The sequence below is a fragment of the Porites lutea genome, chromosome 3 (genome assembly GCF_958299795.1).
Source record: "Porites lutea chromosome 3, jaPorLute2.1, whole genome shotgun sequence".
NCBI lineage: Eukaryota > Metazoa > Cnidaria > Anthozoa > Scleractinia > Poritidae > Porites > Porites lutea.
In genome coordinates, this window is record NC_133203.1 from 51,263,332 (window position 1) to 51,287,244 (window position 23,913).

A 23,913-nucleotide genomic window follows, 5' to 3' on the forward strand; every position below is an offset into this window, starting at 1 on the left:
CAGTTAGAGGCCCATCTAACACTAAACAAAAAAATATATGTGCGTTATAAACCCTCGCTCCGGATAGACATTGTAAGCTCCCTCTAGCTTTTATGGAAATGAATTCGATTTTTGATGAAGTTTTAGAGCTTATGAAGTTGTATAAGCCTAGGGCTAATAACGGCATGTTTACCGTCTTTTTTTATCTCTACCAGGCAGACTTCCTACAACACGACTTAATTCAAGGAGAGTGTATATATTTACTGTAAAAACAAACTTCAATAAGTAAACTCTGGAGACAGCAACTTTGTCACCATAATTTATTTCAAATAAGAAACTAAAACCTTCTGTTTAATACAAACACCATACCCTTTTGAAACCTTGCTTGAAACAAACAGGATGGACATACAGTGCATGCCTTATATCACTGTTCTTTCAAGACCTGTGGTTAGTTCAAAAGCACTGACCAAACAACATTAAAAACTACCTAGCAACATGTACTTACTCTCAAGTTACCAAAGGGAAGTTTATAAATACTGAATGTAAAAATAGTTTACTAGTTATAATTTCAATATCAGCTTTCTTCTGTTATTAAATTTCCTAAACAAATTAAACTTTTGTATGAAACTAAAGTTTAGTTCAAATTAACCATAAGTACAGCATAAAAATACACAATAAAAATCCAGAACTCCTGATGAGATCTATTAATACAGTTTTGCCACGTGTGAGGTTCTGTACATCTCAAGCCTTACAAGCTTAGGCCTTATTTTCCAGAATGGCAATATTATCCAGCAGGGAAGAATGAGAAGCAAGCAAGCAAGCTGCATTAATAATCTAAAATCCATTTCTTTTACCCCCCAACCCATTAAAATTAAAACCTGTTTAGTCAAGAGCTTTTGAATATAAGTTTCTAACTGATTTTCAAAATCACTGTAATAATACACCTTTTGCTGTTCATTATCAGAAAAAACTTTAACGTGAAAATGCATTCCTCTTTCTACAATAACTAAAAGGACTTAACTTAAAAGGAATGATACTGTGGTTATTAATCATTCAACATATTTTAATTTCTGTTTCTGATTGATTTAAATCTTATATTAAAATATGTACTATATTTTATTTTTTATTGAACTTGTTTTACCAGAGTAATTTTTTCTGATTATAAGTAGCAAAAGGTGGCAACTACAAAAAAAATCACGATTGTAAAATGGCCAAAAAAACTCAATAACAGAAACAACAACATACAGCATAAACTAATAGCACATGACCTACATATAAGATGCAAGCATGAGCATAAAGCTGATGAGTGTTTAGTTTGGATCCTGAATAGCAGCCATGAAATCGTAAAACAGCATCTGTGCATAGAGATTAACATTATGCCCATCCATGCTACCATATTTTTACAACTCAACAAGTGGTTAATCTATTTTACACAACACTCAGTCAGCATTCCAGAATAACATTAAAAATGGTCAGCAAGATTCACACTTCTGCAACCAACTGCTTATATATATCTGTCATTTCACTACTACATAAATTCCAAGTTAACATGAACATGATTATAGTACATCTATGTCCGAAAAATAAATGACTTTCAGAGTTTTCATGTCCTTGACTACTGTCTTTATTTGAAAGTGCCCTGAATGTGACAGATATGCCAAAAAACCTTTCCACTGCAGCCTTTCTTTAGATACCCAGCCAGTGTGCCAAAAATGAAAATTAACATGAATCTAATGTTAGCAACTGGCAAAACAGAAGGCAAAAATTACATTATTTTAAGCAGCTGCAATGCACACATCACAGAATACTAGGAATTTTTTCTCTGTTCATGTTGGACTAAAGGCCCAATTAATGACTCATTACCACAACTGCAAGAACACTTAACACCACATAAACTCTGTGTGGGCTCCTCATACGCTGCTGAATGGTACAGTGGAACCTCAATATAACAAAGGACCAAGGGAATGGCAAAATTTATTCATGATAACGAGGTTTCGTTATATCAAGGTTCTTTTTCATGCTTTACAATAACTGGGGTAAAGAAAATCGTTCACTATACCAAGGACTTCGTTATATAGAGGTTCCACTGCACTGCACTAACGTAACCTTTTCTTATCCCTAACACCATCTCTAAACTTTTTTGTTGCCAGTAATGAAGAGGTAAGAGTCAATAACCCTAAATTTCAGTGGCAGATTGTAAAGCTGAAAAATAAATGAAAAAGGGGTTAGGACAACCTTATGTACCTGTACTATATATACCTTTTGTGTAAGAAATTGTTTAATCTCTTATAATACTCAGAAGCTATACTATCAAGAAAAAAGAAAATCAGGTTTAAAGGCAGAAATATCATAATCATAAACAAAGAAGACAGACATCAAGTAAACTTAGACAATCAGGAAACATCAAAAATACAGAAACTTACGAAACTGTATGTCTAGTACTACAACTGAAATTTCAAAGTTTTCAATTAAATATTTTAAATAATTTGACCACATAGGAAAAGCCAAATTAATGTGATACAAGGTTTGCAAAAATCAACATTATCAACAGAATGTTACAATTATTACAGCTCAAATTAGAAAGCAGACATACCAACTGGCCTCAAAACTAAAAACTTAAGAATGTCAGACAATGATAATACTCCAATGCAACGATCATCTTTATCAACAATAACAAGGCGATGAACCTAGAGAGGTGGAAATAGAGTTTAGAAGTGTCATTAACCCAGCCAGCCTGCAGGCATAGCTGCAATTTTTCGAATGCATCACAATGGGCCATTTCCAAGTTGCCTCAAGCCTCAGTTTCAAAGCGAGGCTAAGTGCAAAGCCATTAATATGAAAATAAATTTCTATACCCATGCAAATAAAACTCATTTTCAATGGAGAGATTTTGCAATTGGTCTTGTTTTGAAAGTAAGAGTTTTTGGAACTCAGGAATTGCCTATTGCCTTTCTTTTTAAATTTTACCACACGCAGAACTAATCTGCACAGGCTTGATTTCAGGGATGCATTAGACCTATTTCCACAGCAAGAAATAATTTTCCTTGTAAACAGATGAAACATGTCTTGGACTCACTCACCCCTGCATCAGTCAGTCTATCAATTATTGTGTGAAGGGTTTCATCCAAGTAACAACGGTGTACACCCTCAAATCCCTGCAAGTCATCAATCAATATTATGCAACACATGAGATTGTTGCCACATAATTCACTGACTTACAGCTAGCTGTAAGTTAACAATGACAGAGCTGTTGAGTATTTTAAAAATACTGAAAAATAAACGTGAAAACTTGAAACTTGAACTTGTTCATGAGCTACAAGGTACCCATACAACAAAAATATAAAAGGATGTAGAAGGATTCTTCATTTTCACTGGATGGTAATCAATAAGGTTCCCCTCAACATTATGCACACTTATGACACATTTCAGGCTACATCATGTTGGCAAGGTTATGCAGTGTGCAAAGAAAGTCGTGTCTGAAAGCCCGGGGCTAGGGGATTTTGCTATCGGGCTGGTGAATTCTGTTTTTAACTTGCACGATGGGCAGGTGATGTCTTTTGAGGAATTCGAATAACTGTGAACTGTGAAATCAATTCTGCCTTTCAATACCTTTCCAGGACTAGTTGAAATGACATCTAGCCGAGGCTAGTAAATGCTAGCTTCAGCTTGCCCTAATGGCAAGTTGTAAAAATGAATTTCTTTGCACAATGTTATGTAAAAACATTAATATCAAAATTATTTTTTGAAGACAAAACATAATGAGAAAGATTAGCCTCAGAAAACATTGACTAACACTAGATGAAAAGTGCACCTAGCAACAATTCATAAATGTTGTAAGACGTAAGAACAGGTGACAAGACAAAATGAAACAATAATTATGCACAGACAAACTTTGGCACTTGCACTGACATACAGTATATTAGCAGAATAATAGTAAAACATTCACAACATAATAGTGACATTTTACTCAATGTCTGAAAAAACAGTGAATGGCATGCATTGTATTACTGAGGCCATTCATTTAATAATCTCAAATATAATCCCATTTTTAAATGGAACAGATTTGCACTTCATCATAAGAAAGGAAAAGATGGAATACCTCTGCTCTATGCTCCAGTGCCTGTTTTACAGATACGTCCAAATTATTGTACGTCTTTTCAGCAGCCAAATTCTACAGAAAGCAACAAAAGGAAATTATTTTACTGTTAGCAGACTCAATAATAGTTCTCAACCCTTTGATGTCTGGAAAGGTCAGATGGGAGCTACCAGGTCTCAAGTAAATCCAGTGTTCAGACTTTCTCCAGAGAGATCATTTTATCCAGTGACGAAAGTAATAATTATTATTTCAGTACACATCTTAACATGGGAACAAAGAAATTTAGTTCCATGTCCATGGACAAGAGTTATGATAGGCTGATTCACATTTGACATACAGTAATTCACATAAATTATCAGTTACAACAAATTAAGTATTGTCAAGTGACTGTTGTTGTCATCTGCTCTTACTTATATATTTAGTGACAACCGTTGTTAAATATTACAGTTGATGGGAAAACATCAATGATGTGATTGCAAAGAGAAAGTGGTTTAGGCGACATTGAAACCAGTTAAAATGGGCATAGACTGGTACTTACAATGACGTCAAATCTTGCGTAAATATCAACTACAACACCTGAAAAATCAATGGTGAGGAGTTAGGTAAGGATGGAACAAAAATGAACCTAGGTTTAGTAAAACAACAACAACAAGCAAACAAACAAAACAGAGAACTAAAACATACCATTACTATCAACTACTGGCAAAGCAGATACTCTCTTGTCGGCAAACATATGAAATGCTGTAATCAGCGGAGTTTCAGGAGATATCTACACAAAAATCAACGCACACAAACCTCAAGAACAGTGGAGAGGGTCAAATACAATGTAAATTCATGTAAGTACAGATTTGGTCAACATGAATTAGAAAAACATGTATTTTCTAACATGAATAAAGTTTATAACAAGCACCAGAGTTAGTAAATTTAGTGATTGGTACACTATTCAATATGTGTAGGTATCAAAGCAGAAGTTGTTAGAAAAAAGCTTACCCAGTCCCCCATGACAGTGCTAAAGCTATTTAATGAGCAACTCAGTGAGACTGAATGTACATTGGTACATGTAGTTTGAGCACACTATGACAAGCTCTGTAGCTCACAACAAAGTTACACGTAATCTTAACAAAAGCTGTTTGGTTTCAAAGGTTTTTATTGTAAAATTATACAATAATTATATAATATTATCATTTATTTTTAGAATTTTTTTAACCATTTAGAAGACCATTATTTAGCATTGATCGGAGTACATAGGGGGCTTGCTTGTCTTTTCTAGATGATGGCCAAGAAATGACAATAAATTAAAATAAGTAAAATAAAGTGTGTCCACCTACCACAGCCACATTTTGATACGTTCCAATTCCCAACTCTTTCAGTGTACTTCCCATGAATTCAGGTGGATTAGTCTGTGTTAACTGAAAGAAAACACTGCTTAATTTTACATTGTACGAGTAAATAATAATATTTCCAAAATAAATATTGATAGCACTAGCTTCAAATAAATACAAGGTAGGAATTGGCAGACTGACTTACTGTTGAAAACATAAATCTTAAGATTCTTTTATGCGTGAGGATATAAAGTGCATTTCCTGTGTGTGGATCCACAACAGGAAGTCGATGAATTTTGTGTTCAACAAGCATCTTTACAGCATCAAACAAACTGTCAACAAAATTAAGCAATTTCAATACAGTGGAGAAATACAACTGAGACTGGAAGGAGGGAGAGAAAACTATATTATAATACTATGTACAGTGTAATGCAGGAATGCAGCATCATTGTCCACAAGACACTGAACTCAACTATCTTACAAACTAACTGTGTAGAAAATTATTTCACAACTGTGTTCACAACCCATCCCTGACTCAGAAATGTATCATTCAAATTTTTCTGAAGGTGATCCTCAGGAATTTTACACTCTTCCTCCCCTCTACTAAGTTATGTCACTTAACCATTTCCAGGTTGTTCTCCAAAAGGAAAGCTTTGAATTTAAACATCTAGGGTGCTCAACATGAACACAAAAAGGCAAAATAATGATGTGAGTCACTGGCCAGGGCCTGTGGGCTCTGCTAGAGCACAACTTTGCATTTACAAACTTCGAAGATTATTAAAGAGGACCTAAGAAAATCAGAGGGCACAGAAACCACTCACCTCTGCATTGGAGCAATTTTAACGAGACCAGATTCTTTGAGATTGTTCCTTTCAAGTTCTGCCAAAAAAGAGACTGTTTACACATACAGAATGTACAGCCTTGTTTATGCTTGTAGGTACATTAGGTTCACAAACAACTACAGCAACAATGACGTAGCACTCAGGTCACAAGGTGCCCACCAAAAACATGAAGAACTGGCCACAGGATTCCTACTAGCTTGTTACTGCAAGATGTACCATGTACATCAACACAAGGGAGCCAAATCTCTTCTTTTGCTAATAAACAGGCAATAATGTGGCAGTTGATGCAACATATATCACTTTTTTACCTCGAAAAGTTTCAATTTTGTTGTCTTCTAACTCATCCATTTGAACCTAAAAAGGAAATTTAAAAAACAAAGATAAAAAAAAATTTAACTTGAACAAAGTTACATAATGGTAATTTTTTTATATAACAAAAAGTGTAAAACCATACCCTGGGAAAAATCCCAAGCCAAAATTCCAGTTACAAGAATTGCAAGCGCCAAGAATCTTATGCCTTTCATTTAAAGCTAAAGTGTATTCACCACCTGTTTTCGCACCTTTCAGTGCAGTTTTGGGTTCATGAGCCAATTATTATTTGTGTATCTTTGATCTTTGCATTAGGTTTTTTTCATATATTTGTATATAAATCTTACTTGGAATTTTCACATCAGTGTGTTATTGTCAGTTCTTTTCTTGGCTCTTACTAGTCAATATACTATATGTTGCTTGCTTTATTTGCATTTCAGTTTGCCTTATTACTTTTGTTCAGTCTTGTAAACTTTAAGTTGTTAATCTTGACTTTGTATTTGTTAATAATATTGTCATTTTTCACTACCGTTTTGCTTTGTTTCTATCCCTGATTTCAGCTGTAGAAAATCTAGAACTAAAGTTGTTTGTTTGGAAAATCGTATTTATGCTGGGATCATAAGAATAATAACATCCTACTGATCTGAACACCTCTTCCTCATCACTCCAATAATCCATGCTTGATGATCTACTCTAATTACACCCCAACAAAATGAATCTAGCAAGCTACTTTCTCTTGAAGCTAGTATTTCATTCTTATATTTTCATTCATATCAAACAAAAATCTACAAGAACCAACTTCTTACCAATGGTGATTTGTAATAATGACGAAGAATGTTTATAAAGTCAGAAATTGTCAGCATTCCTATAGAGAAAAAAGGGGAAAAATCCAAAATGCAAAAATTACTGAGAACTTGACCAACAAAGCAATAATATAGTGTTACTCTGATATACATGTAGTACATTTGGTTTCAACAAAGGCCTTAATAAATATAACGAAAGATTTGTAATGACTTTTATAGCACATGGGAAATGTCAAATTGAAGTTAACAATTGCTCAAATTAGAAAATAAGCGGATCAGAACTGTCCAAACTAATTTTTATTAATTTTTATAAACCAGTGGCTTGCAACTATTTTTTTTTTGGTTCAAAAGATAAAATGAACAGTAGAAGACAAGTAATGGGCAACAATTGGTCACAAGATGATTTGCCATTTCTTTTTAAAAATGATTCTATAAAATCTCTCTTTTCTAATAGAAGGCTTTCAAAAGATTCAAGTGGGCAGCTGGTTTGAGACTGACTGTATCAACAAAATTTGAAAGAACAATTCTTTGATTATATCATGTTACAAAAGAAAGCAGCAAAGTAGCAACAACTTATTCATTAGCTGTTGGTGTTTAATGAAAGTACCAGAAATGAATGATAATTCTCTGCCATAGGTAAACATAGCATGATTTGACTTTTAATGCAGTCTAAATAATTTTAACAGCAAAGGAAGCTTACCAACAAAATCATGTTTGTCACTATCCCAAAGAGGTGCTGATCTTACTCCTAAACACATATTAAAAAAGAAAATACAACTTTAACTTTTAAAGAAGCTTCTTGCACTATATTATTACTAAGGTAGATTACAATGTATAATCATAACTATAACAAAATTGTCAAATCTGATTGGCTATCAACTGCCCTGATTTCAGCCTTAATTGGACAGTTTAATAGGACAGTATGCGTCATGCCTAAGTAATTGGACATTAAGCGTCATCACACGCGCGCTTAAATGGTTTTTTTTTTTTACTGCTGGCAAAACAAAATTTCAAATTTCTTGTGTTTTGATTTAAAAAATAGCCTATTATATCACAAATTTTGTTAAAGTTATGATTAATTGGTAACAGAACTTTGTGTCGTCCAATTCGGTCTGTAATCATACTCGTGATTAAACAAATTGGACTCCCGCTACGCGGTCGTCCGATTTTGTTAATCACTCGTATGATTACAGACCGAATTGGACTCCACTCAGTCCTGTTACCATTACTAATTGCTGCACATAAAAAATAATCTTTAGTTACTTGCCTAAGAAGAATGAGTAAAGAACAAATTTGACTGTTGTTTCTGCGCTGCTTGGAAGATGAGATAAGCAAAAAGAGAATCTTGGGTTTAATCTTAATTTTTTTACCCATCAGCAAAGCTCAAGTAGTATATTATTTTTTGCTTGCAAAAGTAGTAAATTCACCATCTGTCTATCTTATATTGTATGTCTTTGATGTTGAGGACCTCTTACATGACAGCTACCACAAAGCTGAAAAGCTGCTTCCAACTGGAATTTACTCTATACGCTTAACTACTAGAGCACAAATATGCAGCTAACATGTGCTCAAGGTCTACATAAAACCAATAATATTAATAATATATTATATAGATTCAGCCAGAGCTAAGTTCCTGAATTACTTCACACAACGGACTTTAAACCATTGCAAAGAAATCCACAAATCTAAAAACCTTTAGGGGAGAACCATATAACTGAAAAACATAAACTTAAGTCTGCAATTAAAAGCTAATCACTGGTCAGCAGAATACTTCATAAAAAACATGCAACCTCATTGAGTTGGGACCTGAGCCCACGATATGGTTATGTGCCTCTGGTCAGTGGATACCTTTTTAGATAGCTGTCAATTGACCATAATATGGATGTCTATTATCAAGTTAACCAAAGGTTACAGACTTTCAGGCCTCCAAACTAGCTAGAAAGTTTGACATTTCAAATTGGTTTCCTGTGAATACCAAAATTTCTTCAATGGATAGACTAACCAACCTTCGTAGGTATGGGGCTCATGCACACCTCCACCATAACTCATTGTTATTTCACCTATCTCACCAGTTGTATTCCACTAATCTTTGTAACTTAATTTCTTACGGTATTTTGGGCTTCTCAACTGCTTTCCCTTTATTTAGTTCTAAAGATTCTGTACGCAGAACTTACATTTGGTGGCAAATGGAAAAGAAATGGACAAGGGCTAAATTGAAACCCAAGTTTTTCTCTCGTAATATTCAAAGTATGAATATTTGCTTGAGGTATTCTTTTGACTTAAGGCTTTCAAACTTGCATTTTGTGAGTTTGCAAGTGTTAAAGAATGTTAAGGTGTTAAAATAACTGAGCAAAGTTTCAAGGAAAAATGCAGAACTACAGATTGTCACCCTTACTAGTGTAAAGTACCAAAAAGTTGAAGATGTTACTTACCATTTGCAACCAGAGCAAAAAAAGCTTTTTTCACCTACAGGAATATAGAACTTCAATATCAAGGCACTTAACTCACTCATAAAATTTCATTGGAAAAGATGTAACAGTACAGTCATGTACAAGTGAAGTTATCCTACAATGTACAGTTTCTAATTTTTAAATTAATTTTTCTGTTTTTGTATGTAGAAAGTAAAATAAACCTAGGTTAAATTAAAATTAAAATTAACCTGAAATCAAATATGACATGTAACATCTATGCTAGAAAAGTCCTGTCAAGGTTGTTCATTGTTTTTACTATTATCAATCATTGGTAACTTAATAGTTGTTTAATAATCTGTTCAAAACATTGCAATTTTGTAACAGAGTAACATTGTTAACTTTTACAGATTATTTTGCTTACCTTAAGTTTGGTGTCGAATACTACAATCTTGGAACTTTTTGGCATTATGTCATAACATGTCCTAGATTTGAGGAAGTTGGTGTAAACATAATTCTCTCCCACATCTATCAAGAAACATGCAATTCATTCACTTGTTAGTAAGAGGGTCTACAGTGAAAACTCTCCATGTATAAGCCCCTCCAAATATAAGACGCTCAAACTTGTAACGCAAAAAACCCTCCGTTAAATCGCCCCTCCAAATATAAGCCACCCCGGGGGGCTTGTACTTGGAAATTGCCCTCAAATGCAAAGTAAAACAAAGAAAAACAGTAAATTTCCTACCTAGAATAAGGCTAACCCAATCAATTTTTAAATGCCATTTTACCCTCCATACATAAGCCCCTCCAAAAATAAGCCCCTCAAAAAGGGCCCTTTGAAAAATATAAGTCCCAGGGCTTATTTTCGGAATTTTATGGTATTAGCTTTGTTTTTAAGCTCCCTTGAGAATTCACTTCAGAATCTTGTATTTTTATTTTCACCTCACCAGTTACAGTTCAAAAGACCACTTGAATTTTATGCTTGTGTCTGAATGAACAACGTTGTCAGAAAAACAGTATAGTCAGACATTAACAATTTTTCCTGGCATTCGTAGTATCTAATTCTTACACTTTAAGTGTCGGTATACAAGAACTATTCTCATGCGCAGCCAGCTCCAGTTACAGACACCTTTTTCACATCCACAGCATGTCACACCCCTTATGGGAGCTTCAACTGTATGTATTTCGCATCTCATGAAGGAATGGGGATTATTACTATTAAATTCTCCAGCATCCCATTTCTAATTATTAGAAATGGGATGCAGAAGAATTTTGAATTTCAAAGCATTCTGAAATATTTTTTTTAGCTAAATGAACATTACACTAAAATTGAACAGATGAAAAAAACTTCAACCAATATTTCCAATAATAAATTTAGCCTTTTGCAATTCGAAAGTAAGAAACTGGTCAATATGTAATGGGAGAAATCTTATGCAACAGAGCTCATTTTCTATTAGCATTACAGATTCAGTATTGTTAAGGCAAAATACTATGATTGGCACCTGTCATTGCTTCATCTAACAGACTATCATCCTGGTCATCTCCATGAATCTAAAATGATGGGGAAAAAACATGCGGTGCTAAAACTGTGGTGTACTGTAATCATGGAGGGTATCAACAAAAAGTACTTTGGAGATATCAAAAACAAATAAGAACAGTTGCAATATTAGAAAATCAAACCATATAATTTGAGCATTTCACTAGCAAGTTTCCAACAATTTTCAATTGTATTATTCAGCAGTTATAAGTTACAAAGATTCAGGTCAGAAAATAGCATTTCTGATGTTTTGATGACATTTTCATTTTTCCTTTTCCTTTTCATATGTAATACTATAAATGTGCAGACATACAAAGCAGTGCTTCCAATTTCACTGGAAATGTATTAAAAAGATCTCAGCAATGGCAACTTACAAAAGATCTTTCATTGCCTCTCTGATCATCAGCAATGCAATTATCAGAGGTCACCTCCCCAACAGTTTGATGTACGTCCACAAACTTTTTGCCTGGTGAACATCCTAATTTCTGGATTTCAAAAGGCTCACTCTCCATCTCCACATCAGCTTGGCCATCAAATCCAGTATATCTTGGAACAGAGCTACTACGGCTAAAACTCTCAGGAGAGTCAGCATTTTCTGGATGCGAGTGGCTGTGAGAACGTTGCAACTGCTGCAAGTACTCCTGAACTTCACTGGTATCGCTCTTCCTGTTCCATTCTAATACCCACTCCCTTGATGTTTGCTGTTCTTTTGGCAGGCCATCAGGAGTAGATTCACATGGTGAAGAATAGTCCAAGAATGGCATGGCCTCATTGACATGAAGGTTCTAGAAGAGGAAACAACCATAAAAAACATGGTATCAGAACAGTGTGCAGGCCACTAAAAGCTATGGGACCCTGCTTTATAACCACCTTTGCATTAAAGCCATGTTCTTTTAAGTAACTTTAAAAAATCATTCTTGGCTCTTAGGCGGTCCAAAACAAGATTCCAGAGAAGAGTATATCATAGTAACAAAGATTATAATGAAAAAGTCATATAAATTACATGTATATTTGATGCATGGATTGAAGACTACTACACAAATCTTTCAGTTCACTAGTGTTACCAGTAAAATATCCAAAGGACAGCAGAGAAACAGCTGAAACTCACTGGCAGAGAATCATCTTTTGGCTGGAAGTCCATTAAAAGTAAATGACATGTCACATTCTCCCAACCCTCAGTGAGTTATCAGTTACCTAAATTAATATCTTCACTGTTAAAACCATGATTGTATTAGGAAATTAATTCTTAAGCAAGAAATAAACATTACATCTGCACTATTTTCAACATGCTTAAAAAAAGTGTGTAGAGATATCAGACTGTCTATAGGCCCCTTTTTTTTTATGAGAACATTAACATAGAGTGCTTTTAAAAGCCACTCCCCCCCCCCCCCCCACCCCCAACCACAACCCACTTTGGTACATTTGCAATCAAGATGACCAACCATGACAGTAATTGTTCAATCTTGACTCTACAAAATGAAATAATTCAAAGTTCTCCTGACTTACTACAGCAAAAGAAAAACACCATCGATAATATTAAGAATAGATTCACAGTCAAAAATTTGTTATATCAATAATTATTAGAAAGTTTTTTTAAAGAAAAGAAAAAACCTCTGCTCAAGTGGAAATTATGTGTTTTTTTTACAGACTGTCTGTGAAAAGAGAAAATTTAATGGTTTAAATGTTTCTTCCTTATTCTAACTGTGTATTGTGAGTTGATGATAAATGTATGTTATACTTTTAATAGGAAATGGACGAAATGTATACAACTGGCATGGAAGATAAAAGTTTAATTTAATGAACTTCATAAAGGAGTAAAATGATAATGATTAAAGTTAACAGCAATAATCTACATTGATGCAGGTACACCATATTAAGAGAAGATCATTAACCACAAAGTTAACATTAATTATTAACAATGGTTCCTTCCTTGGTAAGTAAGTCACAATCATAAGTAATTAAACAAGTAAAAGCTGTAATTAAATTAAAAGTCACAGTGTTTAAAGTGTTCTGTAGCATGTTGTAGGCAGCTTGTTAAAAACATTTGAAGCAAGGTTTGGAAGTACATTGTACAATTTGTATTACTAACCTTGCTTCATGACAACAATATATTCATGAGTTATGCAAAATTATTTCAGGTATTTAAGGTATAAGGTCATTAAACAAACATGGTCTAATTGAAAATACTATATAAAGAAAACCAATAAATGCTTTTGAATTGTACAGTCTCTGTTACTAATAATATAATTTTGGCGCTTGCAATACACTGCAAATGAAAGAAATAAAAGAGTTAAAGTTGGCAATAAGGTTAACTCCAGGGTAAGTGTTTAAGAAATCATGTGAATTTCTGCTGGATAAACCAGGAAAATTTTTAAGTCTTTAAAAATTTACATCCACTGTTTCTGTAAGTCTTTACTTTGCATGTAATTTGTGTTGCAATGTCGGACCATGTTAAGCAATTAGCAGGGAATACTAAAAAAGTGAAATTAAGTATATTGCTGGTTTTCAGATGATGTCATCAAATTTCAAACTAAAGAATTATCGATCCTCCTGAGTTTTCACTTTTATTTTTACAAAATTCACTTCAAGATGGTTCTTTGTGTTGTGATACCGTAAGTTTGAATTTATAAGATTTTGCGTGATGTAGCAGTTACGTAGTGGCAAGAGAGCTGTCATGAATGTAGGTTCAAAGCAGGTTTAAAAAAGTGACCTGTTTTAAGGGATTTAACTATCTACACAGTCCTCACATTAGAAAAAGTATTACTTCAATGTTTATTAGTTCAGTGATTTTGTTACCTCTGCATCCTGTATCTCTGGGGCATAAAAATCCCCAAAGGTGCAAAATAATTCACGGCATGCGTCCCATAGGACGCAGAGATCGATCATCAATCTGAACATGTGTATTTGTAGAAATATCGGGCCTGTTCGCGTATTTTCTCTGGCAGTTAATTATTATGGCTGTTGTTTAAAGATGCATACTTCCTTTAGGCTTTGTTGTGCTTTAAATAGAAGGACTATATTTTTACTTAATAGAGAGCTTTGGAGTCTGTCTTCACATAAACTGTCTGGTGACAGAAAGGCCCAAGCATTTTCAATTTCAGACTAATTTTTATTTTTTTAACTCGACAGTGGGACTCATTGGTTCTGGACTGGGACGCATGATTTTTCACAAGATGAGTCCCAGGGCTCACCATAACTATTTGTAACAAAATCACTGTTAGTTTTGTAAATTTGGAATTGCTGTAAGTCTTTTGTGACTTTTTTCAGTTTAAAATGAGTTAATAAATAATAAAAGAAGAAACTTCTGTCATCAGCTGGTCACTACCTAACCACAGAAACAGTTTGAAAAAGTTTTGGGGCACCAATGTGTGTTTTTTAGTTGTCATGCATAAGTCACTCCCAAAAGTTTGCCCTTAACAAACAAGTCCTGTGCCATTTTTAAAAGAATAGGGTTTAAAAACTAATTAAATTTTTGTGAGTAAACTGCAGAAATGCAGTTACAGCTAAATGACAGACTACGTTTGGAAAGTTCTCTTGTGGCCTCATAATAATATAACATGTTTTATATAAAATCATAATGGTATTAACGGTACCTTAAAAATAACCTAAAATAGTAGTAAACATTACCTCCATTTCAACACTTCTCCAGATTCTATCTCCTATGTTTCTGTACTGCTCCTGTGCATATACACACAATATATGGTAATATTTTTTTTTACTTTCATCTAATCTTATCACACTACAGTCCTCTACACACAAAACTGACTACATACATTTTAACTTCCAACTTGCAGAGGTCTTTAAACTTGAATGATATATTCAATTTCATGTCCCAAGCTGTGGCCACCTTGTCACCATGGCAACTTAGTAACTCATGTCATGGTTATCTTACTACATACACCACACAAAATGTCAGTTGACTCAATAAAAGAACCAATCTAACAAACATTCTACATGCTAAGGATTATAGACCTGTGTAAATTAAGTGTTTGAATTGTGTACTAAAACTTGTCAACACTGCTAAGGAAAATTAATTCCTTGATAGACTTATAATTTTGTCCCCTTATTTCTATACACCTGAGAAGTTTTATTTTTATCTTTCAAGCAATGAACTTTCCTCGCATACTGATACTCTATTCCATCAAATAGAGGCCCATTTACAATGATAATATTTTTATGTGGTAAAATTGAGAAAGTAAAACTGGCCTCAATTACAGGCTTGTTAAGTCACTGTTACAATGTAAGTACCTTGGTTAAGAGTCACCTCTTTGAACTCATTACCTACAACCAGTCACCACGTCAAACCAGAATTCATATAATAAAACTTTTACAAGTGTAATTTACAAGTGCAGCCATTGCTTCACAGTCTGAAAACAATAATCCCCGAAGGCATTTATGTATAGATCTAGTGATCATTCTCATTTTTTCCTACTAATTTTATCACACCAAGATTCAGAGACTGGTTAAGAAGAATTCAATTCAAGACTATACTTCTGTGACATACAACAATAAAACTCTTCTACCTGTAAGTTCTGGTAAACAAGGCATATATAGTCACACAATTGTGTGCAAAAACATTGAATGTGGAGAAACTGAATGAAGACTTGGAATGTTATGGAAATATTTGACACTGTGGATGAAAAATACAAGTACTGGGAACTTCTTTATTATATTGTTCAGGAACACATGCCAACTAAGAAAATGAGATTCAGAAAAACTGATCAAACCATATATGACATCTGAATGGAGAGTCCCCCCCCCCCCCCCCCCCTCAAACTCCTCTTTGGATGTTTGTCTTGGTAAGTATCTGTGCATTTCTCCACTGAGGTTCTCAGTGTAACGTTGCCTAGTGGGTGCTGCTCACAGTGTTGTCATGGTTACCTTCTAGGCTTGCTTGTGGCTCCCTTCGGTTTCAGTAGGCACCTTCACTACACCCATTTATTGTCATGGAAAAAATATTATAGCTATTCCTGCCCTTAAACTATTAGAGGTTACCATCGATGACATCTGTAAGAAGGCTAGCAGAAAATGAAGCGTTATAGTTTATCTTAGGCACATGATCCCCAGCTGTTTAAATTGGCAATATTAGGGACCTTTAGCATCAGGTTTTTCGTGGGAAACGGCAAACCAAAAAACCGCAAAATGTCACGTGACCAAGGCCTTGCGGTCACGTTTGCAGTTTGCAGTTCACGTTTGAACCGCAGGAAGGGCTTCCAGCGGTAAGTGATTTACGGCAAGGTTTTTTGCCACAAAAAATTGTACAGCCTCGCGTTTAAAGGTATGAACTAGCTTTTTGTATCCGTTTGCGATGTGTTTGTCGGATTTTTGATCTCGAATCAATGAATTATTGCTGAGTTTTGGGCGATTAAAGTGATGCACTTCGACTTGATGAAAACAACATGGCGGCCCTAAACAATGAACGCGTAGTTCTAATCAATTTTATATTCCTTTCTGTCGTACTAACAAAGGAAAGTATTCTGTTCCACTCCAGAGTTAAATTTTTTTTTCTATCTTGTTCCTGAATTCATAACTGTTAACTCAGTCTCTGTTTGGTTCCTGTTTTTAACGTATCACTCCGTGAATATCATTTTATTTTGCTTATCTCTTTTAGACTGGGGAGCCCAGGCTTCATAAAAATTAAAGCCTTCTGGTTTCCTCTGGACTCCCTTGCAACCTTACAATTCCTATATGTATTCTTGTATTGTACTGTATTTTGGCTAAATAAAAATGAACTGAACTGAACAGAACTGAACGCCTTGCTAAAGTTTGAAATCTCGGCAACGCGAAACTGCAAACGTGTAACTGCGGTTTGCCGTCTGCGGTTTACCTGATGCTAAAGGTCTCTATTACCTGACCTTACATACTCAGGACTGTCAAAATGTTTTAAGTAGCAGGCTGATAATGAATAGTAGCTGGCTTTGGAACTCGCACCAAAAGCACAAGTTCTTGAGGGATGAGGCGTCTAGGCACATTTTGAAATTTAGAGTCTCAGAAATGGTATTTGCAGGGGTTTTCAAGAGGTATTTTCCACTGCGGACACCATGTTGTTTCATCAGAATACACACAAGACTGGAAACAATGCCGTAAAAAATTAATGTTCCAGGTGTTCCACGACATCACACGGTTCAAACATTTCACAGATCTAAACCCATTTAAACATGCGTTCCATGACATATTCAAACCTAGGAAAGGGGTGCTTTACAACTTTATTTCGATGGTGCTTACTTTTTGTTACAAGTTATGGTGGAAGGACATGAAAGTAGCCAGCTAAGGATGGCTAACTAGCCAGTAGTTTTGGCCAAATGCAAATGCAGTGCTTATGCTACATAATGAATTTTCCTTAATGAAATTCATATGCATGTGATCAAATTATTCATTTACTTCAATCTTTATATTTTATTGTATATAACTATCCATTTAACTCAAATCTTGTATTTTATCAAACACATTCACATAAGTATTATTTTAATGTTTTTGTGGATAGAATTTTCCTTTTGTGTCCCCAATTGGCTTCTTAGCTAAATCTTCTGACACGTTAATAAAGTACATGTATGTAGGTACGTATGTATGTTGTGGAAGTTAAAGAGTTCTACTTTCCTCATTTTTTCTTTAGCCAATATTAGGAGTGAAATTGTTCAAAGCGATTTCTCTCATGATTGTCATTCCATTGACAAAACATAAAAGTAATAAATTTAATAAACAATATAACTACATTATATACTAGCAAAATGGAACACTGGGAAGACAAACATCCAGTACTTTAGTTACCGAAGAGGATGCCACGCAAACAAAATTGATTTTTCGTTCTCTTTGTGAAATTCATTAACATTCTAGACGGGATGTAAAACATGTCCCATTTAAGCCAAAGTGCTACAATAGATATGGATATTAAGTTGCACTTGAACAACATGAAGAAATGTCACGAATTAGAAATAGGAAGTGCTAGCTGTTTTAGTTTCCAAAATATCACTTGCATACGTTTTTATTTACATATTGAAGACCAGCTAGCAAAGCTCGATAAGCATGGTTCTTACTTACCACTGATGTTAAATTCGACTTCCAAAAACAAAAGTACTGCAATGCAACGCTCACCTTGTCGGAAGACAATTCCATACCATCAGAAGACATGTCTAGCTCCAATCAACCAACAAGCGCCCGTCTAAACCAACAAAACACTGCTTAAATCGCTAACAAATGTGGAAGTATGAAACGTAATTACCATCTTTTAACTGCTATAAACGAACGTTCGAACAATTACAAATAAACCAGCTGCAGAAGGCGTAAAATTGACCGGAGTTCACAGCTTAATTCAAGTGAGATCAATATCACATATCTAGAATTAATAAAGCATGTTAGCGAACGCTAATAATGCAAACAATAGCCTTACCTTGTGCAGTTATCACATGCTAAAGTAAAAGAAGACGAAAACTTAAATTAACCCCATGCAAAGCTCTTGTTAAGGACAATTTGTCCGGTCTTTCAACGACACAAATCACTCATGAATACGAATCAATCTCCTCCACGGAGTCACGGATAAGTAGTACGGGCTTTTTATCGGTCAGCAGCTACTCTATGTTTTGATTATGCGTATGTGCAACCTCATCCCCAGGTCCCATTTCAAAGCTTGGCTGGGGAAAGCTGAGCGGTAAAGCTGCTGGCGGTCTTTTTTGGTGTTTCGTAAAGAAAGAGATTCAACCTCGAGAAAGATTTTCTGTTTTGACCGCGGTTCAGCTTTCGCGCGGCTGTAACTCTTACTTAGCGAACCACAAAACCGCCAGCTACGCAAGCAAGGGAAGGCTGGGGAGGGAGGGAGGGACTAGCCAGCCGGCAGGCTTCCTCTATATTGTCGTTGTTCATTTATTTTTCATTGTTTTTTGTTTGTTCATGTGTTAAAATTTTGTAGCCTGCATAACATTAGCTCATAGTAAACAATATCAATTTCAGAACTGAAGCACACGACCCAACTTTGCAGCCCGGGGGGGGGGGGTGGTACTGCCATATATGGGCTATATAGGTATGTGCCGCTGTGAAGGGTATGGTCTAGGATAGGGTATATAAATCAGAGCGTTTGGGTCTAGAATAGGGTATCATTTTTCAGGGAACTGGTCAGTTGGTTGAAGATTTTATCTAGACTAGGGAAACAGCGACTCTAGGATAGGAGGGATTTGGGGAGTTTTAACCCTAGTATAGGGTAGCAAAATTCAGCTGAACTAGCTCGGGTATAGGTTAAGGGTTCCAGGGTGCCAGCGGCGCATCCCCACCAAGAAATTCCTAAAGTACCCCCCCCCCCCCCTCCACGGGCTCGGCAGTATGGCCACAGTAAATCAGTTTAAAAGAAGCAAAGGGCACACACACACCAACTCACCTAAACCCACTGCCTGGCCAGCTGTTTCGTCGTTTCAGTATTTGGGCTCATCAGCATGGCAAAGTCGTCGGGTCAATGAGCGGGCGAACCCGCGTATCAAAGACCCTTTACTGCTTAGACGAGTGCAAAGCACCCACTGCTCGGCTGATATAGCTGTGCGCATGCGTGAGGTATTGGCCTTGTCGTGGGAAGCCGTGGGAATTGCCGTGGGTTGTGGCCATCTCGTTCCCAGAGGCCGCGATCCTTTTGGACAAAAGTAACGGAGGCTCTGAGGACGAGATTAGGGTTGTGTTAGCCTCGGCACGCAGGCGTTTTCAAGGGAGTTCGTCTTTTTCTTCCTTCCCCACAAACGCCTGCGTGGGAGGCTAGGGTTCAGTGTGTCCCTCTCAGTAAAGAAGAGAATCAATTATTGGTTGACACTTGACCGTAAGTCTGTCAGTCTGGGCAACGAAGTGAAATGGCACACTTTCAGATACAAGAGACTGTATGGTAAACTCAAAGATCTCTTATGGCTTGGAGTCCTGATAAGGCCCAATTTAGCCTGCATAACAGGCCAAGCGAGGCGAACGCGGCATTTTGCACTCAGGCCGCTAAATAGGCGAGTTTCGTATCAAGTTTCGTATAGAGTACTAAAGTGATGACGTCATAAAAATGAAATTTCTGAAATTATGGGATTTGTCAGGATATTCTGAAAGAACAATGTCCAAGAGGCCTACTTGCCAAAAATGAGCATTTCGCGGCAAATTGTCTCTGAGATCGTAGCCCAGTTATACTCGGAAAACTCCATACAAACCCTTCTAATTTTTTTTTGGGTCCACCCAAAAAAAATTTAGAAGGGTTTGTATGGAGTTTTGTAAGCATAACTGGGCTACGATCTCAGAGACAATTTGCCCCCAAATGCTCATTTTTGGCAAGTAGGCCTCTTAGACATTGTTCTTTCAGAATGTCCTGACAAATCCCATAATTTCACAAATTTCATTTTTATGACGTCACACTTTAGTACTCTATTCCCGGGCGGCCTAGGACGAGTGCTTGTTTTTGCGCGAAAGCGAGGCTAATGCAGGTCACTTCTCAACAAGAAGACAAACAAACATGAGAAAACTTAGCCTGAAATTCATCCGATTGCTTCGAGTCGTTTTCTCCTCGGAGTAATATCGACTCGAAGTAATCGGATGAAATTCAGGCTAGAGAAAACTGCGTCTGAGTTGCCAAAAAAAGGAAAATTTGAAACGTTGAAAGGTTTCGGAGGTCTCAAAACTTACTTACAGGTTTGAGAAATCATTGTTTCAAACAGCAAACGGGGAAATCAGCTCGTCATCCTTGAGAAAAACAACGAGCCTAACCAGAAATCGACGAAACAGTGTTCAATAAAAATGGGGTGATGGTTAAAGCCCGTTCCTTAAGCCATACCTTCCATTGGAGTGGACGTACTTGTCGAAAGCCTGCAAGTTAAACTGAAACCTTATTTTTAGTTGACTAGTTATCTAGCGGAGAGAATGGAAAATCTTGGGCCTTTGAAAAAAATAAACCGACGGGACAGACGTTCTGCATTCATTCCTTACACTGTGAGGAAGTTAAACCGATTTTAACGAAGATGACTAAAGTAGTGTAAGTCTATTTACACACAAGCTTATATTTAGTTTACACAGAAGCATATAATTCTGGCTTTCATTATTTATCAAAATATTCAGTCACATAAAGAAAAACGTACGCGTATTTCGGTCGACAAGAACTCAACACAGAATGTTATACAGATGATGTACTGAGTAGTTCAAACTCCATGTAGTTTACAGATATACGCAAGAGTAAAAAAGAATACTAAGAAGTAAGATCAATTAAAGGGAATAAAATATTGTCATTTTAACAAACTTTACCCTTTTCAAGCTTAAAAAGTTTACGTCTTTTTTGGGGTTCGTCGCTTTTTTCTTTCTTCTGTTGAGTACGATCAGCTTTTCCCACAATTTTGTTGTTTACAACAGGTATCTCTTTGGCTTACTGGTAAAGTTTAAGCTTTAAAATCTTACTGTTTTAAAGATTTCTATCGTTCCAGCGACTCAGCGGCAAATTACTTATGTTTGTTTTTGTTTTTGCAAAGAAGTTGACTCGCATTAGCCTCGCAATCGTGCTTGCCCCAGCAGGGCCGTCGGGGAATACGAAACTTGCCTATTGGGCTATACCAGGACTCCAAGATATAAGAGCATCTTTGAGTTTACCATTTTTTTCTCAACGAGACCCCAATAATGGGGTTTCATTGGTCTGCCGACTTCGTGTTTTTAAGCTGGGACTGCATAGTAACTTCTACCCTCATGAATCATCCGGTTAAGAATAATCTCTTTCCTATGCTTCAGTCGCTCGTCCTAACCATAGCACTGAAACAGCCCTTCTCAAAATTAAAAATGACATTTTCATGAACTGGATAAACGACATGCTACGCTTCTATCCTTCTGAACATTAGCCGGCGCCGCCTTTGATAAATTTGACCATCAAATTCTCCTAAACCGTCTATGCACATTATTTTGCCAGTGTGTCTGGAAAGTTCTAGTCTGGTTCGCCTCGTACTTATCAACATGATCAAATCGTTCTCAGAAAGTTACAGTTGATGGTGTATTGTCAGGCCGGTTCAGTATCGATTTTGGAGTCCCCCAAGGCAGTTGTTTAGGTCCCCTGTTATTCGTCAGTTATTCCAGTAAGCTGTTCTAGATTGTTAATTATAAAACTAGGTAAACCTATCGATAGCGTGCCAACGAGCAAGTCATGGGTATTTTGCATAGGAATGGATTCCTTTTATCCAACATTTGACAGTTTCTTGGTCCCTTCCTGTTGAAAGGATTATTTTCTTGAAACTAAGGTGCTATGCAAGTAGAAAGGTTAGGAGAAGAGTCAGTTCTCAGACTCCTAAACCCTAACCTAAACCCTAACCCTAACCTCTAACCCTAACCCTAACCCTAACCCTAACCCTAACCCTATAAAAGTTTAAAGTGTCATTAGGCATATCTTTTTGAAATTATAAAACAGCTTGCAGAGGAAGCAATCGGTAATATTTAGGGGGAAATATAAAAAAAATGATCGTTTCTCTTACCACTACAAAATTAGTCTCGGTTCGGTTTCACTTTGTAGATAAATATTTGTGCAGTTTAATTATTTAAACCTCCTCTGAAATTTCCCGAGGCTTTTTGTTATGGTAGGCGGAATGGTGCAAAATTCAACGAATCAAAATCACCACCAACATCAACAACCAATCTGCAGTTCAACATTTTTTTTCTACATCAACAATAAAATCCGTCCAACTTCAACGATTAATATAATAATCAACATTCGAAATATGTCTAATTCAACAACTAGAGAAAATCAACATCAACAAAAATTCCTCTTTTCTTCAACGACGATTTGCCTCACAACCAACATCGGACATCGACTTCAACAACAAAACACGTTCAACGCAGGGCTATTTCATAATATCCAGGCCATGAGAAAAACACGGGTGCCTAAGAATATTTGCTTCTCTTTCATTTCCTTTCCCCCATTTTAATTTGAAAACTTTAAACGTTACCGATCATTTGCAAGTCACGTGACTGGTATTTTAACAATGAATATGTCACATATTGTTAAGACCAACAAGCTAAGACTGCTGGCCAAGTTTCATGACGACTGATCAAAGCAATCCTGTTCAAATGCTACTTCGCCAAATTATGCAAATTATGAAGTGACCCATGCCTTAACATTCCTGAGTATTCTCCCCAATGTCATTATTATAAAAGTTCAGTTATTTTTTAGCCTTTTTACACTCCCTTTTATTTCCACTTTAGGGACTTTCGAGCGCTAGTAAGAATAAAACCGCGAGGGATTTGTTGACCGTTAGCGCCAATGGTGGCGGGGGGTGGGGGGGGGGAGGAGGGGGATAGAGCGATTTAAAGTGAAGTTAACGGCAAACAGCAAAATGTAGACTCAAGTTGAGAATTTCTCAAAATAGGAAATGAGCAGATATACACAGTCAAAAACAATTCTTAGGAATGAAAATAACGTGAGATTTCTTATTTTTTTGTAGAAGTAAAGAGCACTGAAAGACAAGTAAAGGGAAAATTTGGTCACGTGGCACAGACTATAAAATTATCTGTTGTTTTTGTTTTTTTTTGTTTCTGTCTGTTCTTTTTCCTCGCGCTCCGTGCTCGCCTTTTGTCAAAAAGAAAGAGAAAACAACGTCTATGTACAGGCTAGGTAGGTGTGATTAAATGAGAAATTCTTAATAGTCACG

The 23,913-nt window shown here is 36.0% G+C and overlaps 1 protein-coding gene across 3 annotated transcripts; it reads right to left on the reverse strand.

Annotated features, from left to right (window-relative positions):
• Nucleotides 1–285: 285 nt before the first annotated feature.
• LOC140931415 (5'-AMP-activated protein kinase subunit gamma-1-like) lies at nucleotides 286–18,825 on the reverse strand. Of its 3 annotated transcripts, XM_073381232.1 has the most exons (19): nucleotides 18,684–18,825; nucleotides 18,389–18,455; nucleotides 14,924–14,974; nucleotides 11,671–12,081; nucleotides 11,262–11,310; nucleotides 10,184–10,287; nucleotides 9,784–9,817; nucleotides 8,052–8,099; nucleotides 7,355–7,413; nucleotides 6,548–6,593; nucleotides 6,219–6,276; nucleotides 5,603–5,729; nucleotides 5,404–5,484; nucleotides 4,760–4,844; nucleotides 4,614–4,651; nucleotides 4,079–4,150; nucleotides 3,060–3,134; nucleotides 2,573–2,666; nucleotides 286–2,181 (listed from the first exon to the last, which is right to left on the reverse strand). In XM_073381232.1, exons 2-19 carry the CDS (start codon nucleotides 18,422–18,424, stop codon nucleotides 2,156–2,158), a joined length of 1,494 nt encoding a protein of 497 aa, XP_073237333.1. In that variant the 5' UTR covers nucleotides 18,425–18,455; nucleotides 18,684–18,825; the 3' UTR covers nucleotides 286–2,155. The 3 variants fall into 3 exon arrangements, with proteins under 3 accessions (XP_073237333.1, XP_073237334.1, XP_073237335.1); XM_073381233.1 differs by lacking the exon at nucleotides 14,924–14,974; XM_073381234.1 differs by lacking the exons at nucleotides 14,924–14,974; nucleotides 18,389–18,455.
• Between the last annotated feature and the right edge of the window lie 5,088 nt (nucleotides 18,826–23,913).